The 13,335-nt window shown below is 29.0% G+C and overlaps 2 protein-coding genes across 2 annotated transcripts; both read left to right on the top strand.

Annotated features, from left to right (window-relative positions):
- Positions 1-3,433: 3,433 nt before the first annotated feature.
- Positions 3,434-5,734, top strand: LOC100784650 (isoflavone 2'-hydroxylase). Its single transcript, XM_003532624.1, has 3 exons — positions 3,434-3,924; positions 4,019-4,430; positions 5,129-5,734. Exons 1-3 carry the CDS (start codon positions 3,434-3,436, stop codon positions 5,732-5,734), a joined length of 1,509 nt encoding a protein of 502 aa, XP_003532672.1.
- A 3,363-nt stretch (positions 5,735-9,097) lies between these two features.
- Positions 9,098-11,705, top strand: LOC100784120 (isoflavone 3'-hydroxylase). The gene is made up of 3 exons (XM_003532623.5): positions 9,098-9,621; positions 10,118-10,484; positions 10,965-11,705. Exons 1-3 carry the CDS (start codon positions 9,113-9,115, stop codon positions 11,589-11,591), a joined length of 1,503 nt encoding a protein of 500 aa, XP_003532671.1. The 5' UTR covers positions 9,098-9,112; the 3' UTR covers positions 11,592-11,705.
- The last annotated feature ends 1,630 nt before the right edge of the window (positions 11,706-13,335 follow it).

Raw genomic sequence — 13,335 nt, 5'->3', positions numbered from 1 at the left:
ATTTAAATTTTAAAATTATATATTTTGGTGGCGTAAAATTGTAGAGTATTTTATTTAAATAATAACTTTATTAATGCAAATAAAACTCATTTGATTTTAAAAAAATCATAAGACTTTGTTGTCGTTGAATTTATAATTTTAATTTTTAGAATACAATTTTTATTAGGATTGATAAATATTACTGTAATATTATTATTCAATGTATTTACAAAAGAAAGACATATTCAGTTTATACAATATATCAACAGTTTAAAATTAAAATCAAAGTATAGTTATAATTAATAATTTTTAAAAAGAAAATGATAAATATAATGTTAAAATTAAGAAAAAAAAATCCTCAATGTGAAGTCGCATACTATTTAAAGGGTAGCGTATTTTAGTTTTTAACTATTTGTTTATAATTTTTATTTTTAAAATTATTAATTAATTATAATTATAAATAGAATAAAATCTCCACTTTTTTGAACCTACTGTTATAGATTTTTTTTTCTGTTTCTGGATCTCATGCACTTCATAAAATAAAATTTTTATGGATTTTTTTTACTTACCTTTAACATTAATAAAAAAATGAATATTATATATAATAAATAATTTTAAAGAAATTTTATTTCAATTTTTCATTATAATTAATTTATTTAAATTAGGTGTTTAATTGTTTCTATAATTTAAATTATATATTCTTTTATAATGTTATTGTGTAAGTGATTAAAATTTTTCTTGTCATAAAAAAGAAAATATTAGTAATATACTTTATAAAATGTTCATGACATATTTTTATATTGCTAACAATTTATTTTAAAGAACAAAATTTTGTAGGTTTTATTTTGTTATGTAAGAAATTTTGCTTGTAATCTGTATCTTTAATTTAACAAAAAAAATCAGCAAGGATATTAGAAAAAAATAAAAATAATATCAAATTTAATTTTATTTGACATTCTGATTTTTTATATATTTTATTTTATTAGTTATAAAATTATTATTAGTTGTACTGAATAATGTGTTAGGTTTTTATCTATCTGGCAATTACAACCATTGATACTCCCATATGTCTGTTATCACTTTTTTGTTTTAACTATTTTGAATGTTTTCCCACAATTGTCTTAATTAAATAACTTTACGTAAATCGTTAAACCTTGTTTTTATTCTTTCTTTGATATCCACACGCTCTTATTTATTTATTTATTTGACGCGGACACACGCTCTTATTTTGTGGAATGTACAATAACAAGTTTGACAACTAAAAGGAGAACATTATTTAAGAACAGAGTAAGAAAGAAGAATTGTATTAATATTAATATGAAAGTTTTAAGTATGAGTACCTAGAAATTTACGCTGGTGATTTCTTATTTGTGCATTAGTAAATTAAATAACAACAAAATTTTAAGGAGTGAAACAAAAACATGGTCACGTCATCCCTATATCACCTTACGTCAAAAACAAAAGTTCGTATCAGTCAATAATTTTGTTATTTGATATTGAGTTAATTATATCGATTAATTAAACTATATTGTGCTAATGAGTTCGTATTACTACAAATGTGCCCTACTTTTTAATGTAAGGAGACATGCTATTGTTTTTAAGGGTTAAATATGTTCTTAGTTTTTACACGTTACAAATAGGATTAAATTTGTTTTGGGTGTCTAAAAAAATCATTTCTTTTTTGTCTCTCATTTATAAAAATGTATTAAATGTGATTCTTGTTCTTTATTAAAAAATATTCCTTCATTTTTTTATCAGGGGAAAGAAACAAAACAAGAAAGCGAGAATACTAAAGCCACAAAATGTCCTTCGTTTACAGAAATAAGAACTACACATGATACGTCATAAATAAAAAGATCAAGAAGAAACAATTGAAGAATTAAACGTTATTTTATAGCAAGGAACTAAACATTATTTTTTTTTATCAACAAAAAGGAATTTGTTAAGAATACTAATAAAATTACTCAAAATTACAAAGTTTTAGAAAGAACAATTCATATCCACATAACATCCGATGTAATAACAGTAACCCTTGTTTTGTAGTGATGCCATAGAAAATGTAAAATTCCAATCAACATAGTAATTAACCACATTCCATGTGCAAACGAAAAAGCAAGATCAGTTTCAAACCAATAACAGCAAGACTTGTTTTGAAACTGATAGAAAGCCTACAAATTAATGACTAGCTAAAAAGTTCACTTTCACAGAATCTAATGCTAAATTAAAAGTTTCCATGATCCACATCTTACTGCGATTTGCCGGCAATATATTTGTAGCAATGCATACTTTTATGATTATTTCAGCATCATATTTTATATATATTCCTTAGTTCTGTTGAATTGTTGATGATACCTAAGATCTCAATCCCATATATTCTCCTGTTAGCATATTGGGGTATTTGTGTTTTTTTGCTTATGGCATTGATATATATATATTCTAGATATTTACGACTCCTGGAAAATGATGTATCAACTTTCAAACTTTTCCCTAAACTTATTAGCAATTTTTTTCCCCATAGACTTGTCCTAGAACTTCGATCATAGCCTAGCGATAACTAGTAGTGAATTATATTCTTCTTCATCATCAGTTGTAGATAGTGGACACGTGGGTTGATTCTGTGGCCCGTGCTACTTGTCAAATGTAACCTCGCACCGGCATTATTTTTTATTTAGGATCCGGCCTTACTTTAATAATTAAATAATAAAGAAAAACACATTCCAAAAGAACCTATTTCTCTATAAAAAAGAAGAAGAACCTATTTTATATCAGTTTAATATCATAAACATTCTAATCATTATTTAACCTACGTAAAACGGCGGCGCATTTTATAAATGTATACTCGTCTTATCTTTCAAAACATTTTTACCTAAGGCATACGACGATTAAACTTACAATAGATTTATTTTTTCTGAATAGCTTACAATAGATGCTACCTAATTAAAATTAATTTTTTTGCTGACGTGGGTACACTTCCCTCCGCCCCCAAGTATTCTGTTTGGGAAGCAATTTTGTTTCTTAAGTCTTAACGGGATTTAAACATTAATTTTTGAAAAATTATTTGGTGATCTTGAATCTCAATAATCTTTATGTGACACATATTTAAAAAATTTAATTTGCAAAAAAAAAAAATTAATAACATTCAATTAATTACTTGTTAAGTAGAAATTGATCATGAGGCATGATGATAATAATCTAACACTGCCTAATAATTTTTCTAATTCGTCATGTATTAAGAGACTAATCCTCTGTGAAAAATTATTAATTACACTTAATTAGGTAATCCTGAAGTATATATAAGATCATATTAATCTTCATATAATATGCAATCAAGTATTAGTCCTAGTCCTGTGGAACCTAAATAATTTCTTCTTCTACAAGACCCAACCCCATTCATCTTACGTTTGTTGAATGTTGAATACCCTAACTAAGACAAACACTATCAAGTATCAAAAGCATGGAGATCCTTTCCTTCTTGTCCTACTCTCTCCTCTACGTTTTTCTCTTTCTCCTCTTAAAGCTTCTTCTCCAAGCCAGAAAGTTTCAAAACCTCCCACCAGGTCCACCCTCTCTCCCCATAATCGGCAACCTCCACCACCTCAAGCGCCCCCTCCACCGCACCTTCAGAGCCCTCTCCGACAAGTACGGCCACGTCATTTCCCTATGGTTTGGCTCCCGCCTCGTCGTCGTCGTCTCCTCCCAAACCTTATTCCAAGAATGCTTCACCAAAAACGACGTCGTCCTCGCCAACCGCCCCCGCTTCCTCTCCGGAAAACACATCTTCTACAACTACACAACCTTGGGGTCCTCCCCCTATGGCGAGCACTGGCGTAACCTCCGCCGCATCACCGCCCTCGACGTCCTCTCCACCCACCGCCTCCACTCTTTTGCCGCCATCCGGAGGGACGAGACTCACCGCCTCGTCCGAAAACTCGCCGAGGCTCAAGGGTTAAATTAACTAAAGCATAAACTTTAATTCCATTAACAAAAATATATTTTCTTTCAGATTTTATTAAACAAAAAAGGACAACATTTATTTTAGGTCGGAGTCGTCCCTCTCCTTCGCCGAAGTGGAACTGACGTCTAAGTTTTACGACATGACGTTCAACAACATCATGAGGATGATATCCGGGAAGAGGTACTACGGTGATGATTGTGATATGGCCGATGTGGAGGAGGCCAAGCAGTTTAGGGCTATGGTTTCGGAGCTGCTGAAGCTGGCTGGGGCAAATAACAAGAACGATTTCATGCCGGTGCTGAGGCTGTTTGATTTTGAAAACCTGGAGAAGAGGCTGAAGAAGATTAGCAATAAAACTGATACGTTCTTGAGAGGGCTGCTTGAAGAAATCCGCGCCAAGAAGCAGCGTGCAAATACCATGCTGGATCATCTCCTCAGCTTGCAGGAATCGCAGCCTGAGTACTATACTGATCAGATCATCAAAGGCCTTGCTTTGGTATATATTTTTAGTTTATAACTGTTTCCTACCAACCTTTTCTTTTGTTTCATATCATATATGATTTTAAGTTATATTATACCTATAACTATTTTATTTAGTTTTTCTTACCACAATTATATTATTTACTTATGAATAATATATATATATATATATATATATATATATATATATATATATATATATATAATATCATTTAAAATCATTATAAATAATAAATTTATTGATTTTTATAATAAGAGAAATATTAACCACACATCTTTCTGATGTACCCTTGATTAAATTGGTTGAGAGTTATAAAATAATATAGGCTAGCTTTTGATCTAATAAATTTGTTATGTGTCATTATTACTTCTCTCTTTAAAATAATTAGCTAAAGCCACATTAATAATGATTTCTAATTAGTCAGTACTTAGAAAATGTTTATATATTTCTCTATAAACATTTATAAGACAATAAAAAAATAATTAAGATTCTTCTTCAAGCTAAAATTAATTTATAAAAATTCTATAATTTTAGCTTATTTAATTAAAAACTGATTTTAATTTATGCTTAAAGTTAATTTTTGTATTTTATTCTAATTTTCTTCTAGAAATGCTTATAAAAAAATTTATTTAAATGTGTAAAATCTTTTACACTCTCTCTTAACTTATATAAATTTTACTTAATTAATTTGATGGAGTTGAGTTTTACTCTAGGGTATGCTCATTGCTGCAACTGATTCACAAGCTGTAACTTTAGAGTGGGCATTATCTTGTGTGCTGAACCATCCAGAGGTGTTTAAGAGGGCGAGGGATGAATTGGAAACCCATGTGGGACAAGACCATTTGTTGGAGGAGTCTGACCTTTCAAAACTCCCTTACCTTAAAAACATTATCTATGAGACACTTCGGTTGTACACTCCTGCTCCATTGTTGTTACCACATTCATCTTCAGAAGAGTGCATTATTGGGGGATTCAAAGTTCCAGGAGACACCATAGTGTTGATCAATGCTTGGTCCATTCATAGGGACCCTAAAGTGTGGAGTGAAGCCACAAGTTTCAAGCCTGAAAGGTTTGAAAAGGAAGGTGAGTTAGACAAGTTGATTGCATTTGGGTTGGGAAGAAGGGCTTGTCCAGGAGAAGGCTTGGCTATGCGTGCACTCTGCTTGAGTTTGGGATTGTTGATCCAATGCTTTGAGTGGAAACGGGTTGGTGATAAAGAGATTGATATGAGAGAGGAAAGTGGATTCACTTTGTCTAGGTTAATCCCATTAAAGGCCATGTGTAAAGCACGCCCAGTCATCAACAGGCTTGGGAAATAATTTGTTTTAGCTTGCACAATAGATAAACTTGTTTCAATTATATCCAGGATAAACTGAAATTAGTAATCTTGATAAGAATAAATTTTAGATGTGTATTTCTTTTAAGTATATGTAGTATTGTTTTACAGTGAGTTTTACCTTGGTAATTTATTAATACCGATATGAAATACAGTTATATTTATATATTTCAAATGTATTTTTATTTATAAAACTCAAGTTTGAAATGGTATAGGTAATATTTCTAGTTCTTTTTTTTATAAGATTAATTTATAATATTTCTTGTCTTAATTATTTTTATACTAAAATATCTTAATTAAAAAAGAGAGACAATGTATTAACAAACATAAGAGAAAATAATATTAATGATAATAATAATTTTATAAAAAATTATAAATTTAAGATAATTTTATTGTTATTAATTAAAGTAATTACTTTTTTTAATCTTGATGAATTAATTACGTAATTGAATTTTATAAATAAGAAAAAAATGTGCTCAAATAAGTGTACAAGTGTAGAGTACCAGTGAGTATGCATTAGTGTCATCTACACTTTGTAAAACTGCATGCTCTTCCTCAAATGATTTTTTTTATAGTAATTCATATTATTTATGAAAAATATTTTCCCTTTACTTCCTTTTCTTTATCTCTACTTCAATCTGCTTTTTTTTTTTTTTATTCTATCCTCCCGCGAGTGTTATCAGTGTGTGAGCAACACAAGTGTATATAATGGTGAATGAGAGCAAAGTGAATCCGTGAGTCAAAGGTGAGAATATCATGGTTTGTGATTTTTAGTTAATAGATTTGACTCAGTATTTGGATGAATATTTATAAAATTAATTTTGAAACAAACTTATTTTATGAAATTAATTTTAATTAAAATTAATTTTGAAATAAAATAATTTATATTTAAGTAATTATTTTTAAAATACAAGTCAATAGTGAAATTTAGCGTTTGATTTTTTATTCAACGTAAAAGTTACTTAATTAAGCTCAACCAATTTTAATCTCATTATCAATTGTCTAATATAAGATATGAAACATGTAAACATTTAACTAAAAAATGACATTAATTAGTTGCTAACTCTGATTTTGAAGGATTCAACCTAAATTCAACGCTCTTACAACTATTGAAAACTAACTATGGTATACTTTTCACCCAATTAATGTATATAGTCGTCACCTGCTATTTAAAGTGGTTCTTTTAAGAAAAATATTATTTTGCATTGTCTACTACTCTACTATGTTCTAATGGTCATCGTTATTAATCCTCTGCCGCTATTTCGCTATTTTGTTATAAAATTAATGGGTAAAGAAACAAATTAAATTTTCCTAACCCAATAAGAATAAAGTAAAGAACATAAAAACATCAAACAAAGGTGAAAACTAATACAATTAAACCTAATAATAGGTACCTAACCCAGACAATAGAGAAGATAAAATCACCAACAAAATGTATTAAAATAAAAAGACCCGGCCATAACAATAAGAACATACTAAAATTTCAATCAAAAGAAATGTTTATTTTACCACATCATCTACCAAGAATCCTTTTCTTCTTCTTCCTCAATTAATTCCTCTCTGTTTTTTTTTTAGGAATCTTCAATTTTGTGTAGTTTATCTTAGTCCATCTTAATATATTTTTTTATATGTAAGACTCTTTTTAAATTATTGAAACACTATTTTTCTTACCAAATTTATGTTCATATTTAACAACTCTTTTTAATTAATAAACAATAAATATGATAAATTAGTTTCTTCAACTATTCTCTTTCTTAGTGAGTACTCCACGGCAAAAGCTTCAATGTTATTGAATGTATCTTGCAAATACTTAGTGCTCAGTAGGGATGCTACATTTTTTTTTTATGCATCTATAGCATATGTGGCATATTCATGGGTAGAAACATAAGAAGGTCAATTTTAAAGCATCAGTACGTGGTGGATAAGAACTTGGAGTCAATGAGAAGGAATTTTGGGAATGCATACAGGCATTGAATTGGAAATGGAAATGGAAATGCACGGAAGTTTACGGTGCTGCTGTTTTCATTTTAATGCTTGTCCATATGGTTATTTTAGGACTTTGGGAGGTGGGCTACGTGGGTTTTCCTTTTTGTTCCTATGGTTAATTTATCATTGCAAATGCGTCTTAGAGCATGAATTAAATAATTGATTTTTTTATTAAAATATATAAAATTATATTATATATGATTTTTTATATTTTTTTTTATTTTTATAATAAATATATTTTTTGAATTTCTTAATTAATATTTTTAAGATACTGATTAACAATATCCTTGTACTACTCAATATGATGGTAGCGGTGTTATAAATAGGAATTAATCAACCGGAGGCCGGTGCTACCTTGATTCTATTTATATGTTTTTTAAGATTTTTATACACAAATAAAGAAATATAATACTTTTTTTTGTTTTTATAAAATAGTTTTAAAGTTTTCTATTATACCCTTATTATTGTGAAGTAAAAATAATAAGGGTATAATAGAAAAATGGGTGGAACTTTAAAGTTTCAAAACAGCCCCTTTTAAAAATTAGTTTCTAAAAGGAATTTAGTTTAAGCAATTTGCCTGTAAGTTAATTAAAAATTAGGTAAATGTTATCTTAAACTTTAAAAACAATAAATAAAAATAAAATGTTCTAAAAAAAGCATACAATTAAAAAGAAACAAGGAAATATCAACGAAAGCAAAAACTACCTCTAACGCTCACTTTTTGTCAATTTTGATGTGAAATGGAGAAAAACGTTATTACTTAAGTTCAAATATATTAATCAATTAAGTGAAAAGAGATAACGAAAATGACATCCAATAATTTTAAGTGTCAATTAAAAAATATATATAAATCATCGATAAATCTAATACAACTTTAAACTAACATTTTTTTTAAAAAAATTCTGCTTAATTGTCCTGATCAACACTTCCCTTTTCAAAGACGGCATCAGTGAAAGGTGCAATCAACTACCGTCTGACTTCATTCATTATTTGTACACGCGGACGGCAATGGAATCAACTCTGATAGCAATCAAATCATCTTTTGTTGAACATTAAATTATTAATATGAGTCTTGCTAATTAAAGGACTGTTAAACAGATTAACATTTACTCATTAATATTAATATTACTTTTTTCATCTCATAATAATTATTATATAAAAAATATTTTGAAATAATTATAATTATATTTGTTTTAATATAACATTAGTTATTATTTGTATTTACATTTTTTATAATATTAAAAAATAAAAAAGAAATATTAATTTTGTTTATCTATGTAAAATAATTTAGAAAAGAATAATAATATGTTAATGAATTGAAGTTCAAGTATAAAAATGCATATGGGAGCTAATAATAGGCAGATGCAAGTAGAAAATGGGTCCTTTGTTGTACTCCTCTCTCCTTGTTCTTGTTTTGATCCTCAGGTTTGTGCAAAGAAGAAGAGTAAAAAATCTTCCACCATGTCCACCAAGTCTTCCCCTAATCGGCAACCTCCACTACATAAAAAGCCCACTCCACCGCTCCCTCCTCAGCCTATCAGAAAAGTACGGCCCCATCTTCTCCCTCTGGTTCGGTTCACGCTTTGTGGTTGTCATCTCCTCCCCAACCTTGCTTCAAGAATGCTTCACCAAACACGACATCGTCCTCGCCAACCGCCCGCGCTTCCTCACCGGAAAATACCTCTTCTACAACTACTCAAGCATGGGCTCCTCCCCCTACGGCGACCACTGGCGCAACCTCCGCCGCATCATCACCATCGACGTCCTCTCGACGTCGCGCCTCAACTCCTTCTTTGAAATCCGAAGGGAGGAAACCATGAGGGTCATACAAAAGCTTGCTAGGGAAACATGCAATGGCTTCGCCCTGGTGCATCTCAGACCCAGGTAAGGACCAGAACCAAATTACTTGTTTCTAATATCTAATATTCAGGTGAGTAACAGTAACACGCACTTTTTGTGATCACACTCTTTGTAATATATTATTATCATTATTAATTAAAATTTATAAAATTGAGAATTAAATTCACTGAGGAATAAAATGTGAGGCCGACAATTTTTTAGTCTTTCATAAATTTTAACAGTTAGTAAAAATTAAAGTATATTAAAATGTGTTTTAGCATTTCTTACAATACATAATTAAGGTGGTCTCCTAGTCCGTACAATAATTTTTCAACAAGGGCAGGTTCACATTAAATATATGGTCAGGGTTAGCATGATTATCGCAAAGTTTCTAAAATTATATTTACCCTAAAACTATTATAAATGCAAAAAAGAAATATCGGGAATATTGTTTCTGAGAATCTATCAGTTTAATTAAACAAAGTATTAAAAAAAGTGTGTAAATCATTATAAATTTTTTAATAAACATACTTCTCTGCAGGCTCACAGAGATGACATTCAACAACATGATGAGAATGATATCAGGGAAGAGGTACTACGGCGACGACATCGAGGCGGCGGATGCGGAGGAAGCGAAGCAATTCAGAGACATAATGACGGAGGTTATGTCGCTGTTGGGTGCAAACAACAAGGGAGACTTCTTGCCCTTCCTTCGGTGGTTTGATTTTGACGGTTTGGAGAAGAGGCTGAAGGTGATTAGCACGAGGGCAGATTCGTTCTTGCAAGGACTCCTCGAAGAGCATCGTAGTGGGAAGCACAAGGCCAACACCATGATAGAACATCTCTTGACTATGCAAGAGTCTCAGCCTCATTACTACTCGGATCACATTATCAAAGGCCTTATTCAGGTATTTAACAACTTCTACTTTAATTCACTGAATCATTGTTATGGCATAACTCTATATAATCAAGCTGTTAAAATTAGGTAACATGTTGTCAAATTATTTTGAAAAATGTATAACCATTCTTCTTCTTTTTCCTCACTTTTCTTCTCAATCAAATAATGTGAAAAAGGTTACAAAAAGTTGAAGAAAAAAAATGAGATAATATTTAATTCAAATATTTAATTAAAAAAAATTATAAGATTAACTTTGATGGTAAAAAAAAATTCATGACATCAAATTTTCCACATTAACAAAACTAATAAATTAATCATTAATATTTGATAAAAAAACAAAAAAAAAGGTGAATCCTATATGCCAAAATTTGATGTCATTCAACCATGCAAGTATACATACATATAAGTTAAATTTGGTAAATTGGTTTTTTCTTTTTCTTTTTGCTCCACGTGTTGCAGTGATTGGATTAATTATTCAATTGAATTATAGGGTATGCTGCTTGCTGGAACAGACACAACAGCCGTGGCTATAGAGTGGGCAGTATCTTCTTTATTAAACCACCCAGAGATATTGAAGAAAGCAAAGGATGAAATAGACAACATGGTAGGACAAGATCGCTTGGTGGATGAGTCAGACATTCCAAAACTTCCTTATCTTCAAAACATTATTTACGAGACACTTAGATTGTTTGCTCCAGCACCATTACTATTGCCTCATTATTCTTCAGAAGAGTGCACCATAGGGGGATTCACTATTCCACGTGACACCATAGTGTTGATCAATGCATGGGCCATTCAAAGAGATCCTGAACATTGGAGTGATGCTACATGTTTTAAGCCCGAGAGATTTGAACAAGAAGGGGAAGCAAACAAGTTGATTCCATTCGGATTGGGAAGAAGAGCTTGTCCCGGAATCGGTTTGGCACATCGTTCAATGGGCTTAACTTTGGGATTATTGATTCAATGCTTTGAATGGAAACGACCAACTGATGAAGAGATTGATATGAGGGAGAATAAAGGGCTGGCATTGCCAAAGCTAATTCCATTGGAAGCTATGTTTAAAACACGACCAATCAGCGAGAAAGTTATGCAACAATTAGCTATATTTGGTACCTAAGAGATTCTACATTACTACGTATTTGCCCTTTCCCTATCTATTAGTTGGTGTAAACAAATAAATACTACTGTAATATGTTTCTCAAATTAATAATTCATTATGCAGATTAATCAAGGGCGTCATCTTCATAATCACCATCAAACTAGTCTAGCTACTACATTATTGGGAAGTAATTAATTATCTTACAATTAAGTGGTTGCTTGATAATATTCCATATAGTAGCAAAATATTAAGTACTGCACTTGCGGGCGGTTAGAACTTATCCTTTAAAAAGAATAATTTGAATTTTTTTAGTCTCTACAGATGCATGTAATTTTGTTTTTAATCATCTCCATTATTCAAAATATTTTTGTTTGTCTATAGTACATATAGACAGATATAGATAAATAGATGTAGATATAAATGAGAAAAAATCTAATTAATTGAAGAAATAAAATATATTTTAGGATCTTACATAATATATTTTATGAAATTTAAAATACTAAATAGATTTTTTAATACACGTGACAAAAGGAGTAGAAATATTATTAAAGAAAATAACATGAATAAATTCAATAAAAAAGTCAAGCTCAATTATATTCAACATATTATACTTCAAATAATAAAAATAATAATATAATGCACAATATTCATTTCGTTTACTCCTACGTCTCTCTCTCTATATAAGATCTTTTTAACTAAGTTGATTCATCGTTGAACAAATTTACTTTTTCAACTAAAATTTCATTATAATTAATCTTATTCAAGTTATACGCATAGTTTATTTTTTGTTAGCTTTTCACTCATCTTAATCTTTAAAAAAAAATTATCAAACCATTCAAGTTTCACTAAAGTTGTTGTCATTTGCAAATATAATAAGAATGATAATGGAATATATATATATATATATATATATATATATATATATATATATATATATATATATATATATATATATATATAAAATTATAATTATAATGTAAAAAAAACTATTCGTAAATATAAAATGAATGCATAATAATCATCTATTAAATGTTTTAATTTAAAAACTCATTGACACCATTAAAATTCATTACTCCCCCTAAAAGTAAATAATAAATGTACATTTAAAACATATTTTCTATTAAATGTCCCACTAATTAATACTCCTTTCAATCCTTATTATAAGACATTTTAGACAAGAATTGCACATATAAAAAACAGTAATTTATTTAGTTGATTTTATTGATTTTTTTATAAAAAAATTGTTACTAATATACCACTTATGTCCTTATTAATAACATTAAAGTCTAAGAGTATTATGAACCACTATCAATAAAAAAATATAAATATTTAGAATACTATATTTAATAAGGGAAACTAACGGAGAAAAAAAAATGTTTCATAGAAATTTTTAAATGATTTATAAAAAGGACCACCAATTTCTTTTAAACTATGTCCTATAATAAGGACCAAAGAGTGTATAATTTATTGAATAATTAAAAATTAAATAATTGAAAAGAAATTCCCCTAAATGCCCTTATATTTTTGGGAAAAAAGAGTGCAAAAAATTCCTTTATTTATATTATATAAGTTTTTATGTAATTTCTTTAGTTATATGGCACTAACTTGCAACAATAATGTATCATAAAAAATATTATATTTCTTTTTTTGTTAAATTTATAATTACATATTAATAAATTTAGTTCTTTTATTCTATTTTTTAAATATGTGGTTTTGTCTTAAAAAATGAAATTCATAAATATAATAAATGAATGTGTAATCA

Source organism: Glycine max, chromosome 8, assembly GCF_000004515.6.
Source record: "Glycine max cultivar Williams 82 chromosome 8, Glycine_max_v4.0, whole genome shotgun sequence".
NCBI lineage: Eukaryota > Viridiplantae > Streptophyta > Magnoliopsida > Fabales > Fabaceae > Glycine > Glycine max.
The sequence above is the reverse complement of the archived record's forward strand: the minus strand, read 5'-3'. Positions and strand labels throughout refer to the sequence as shown.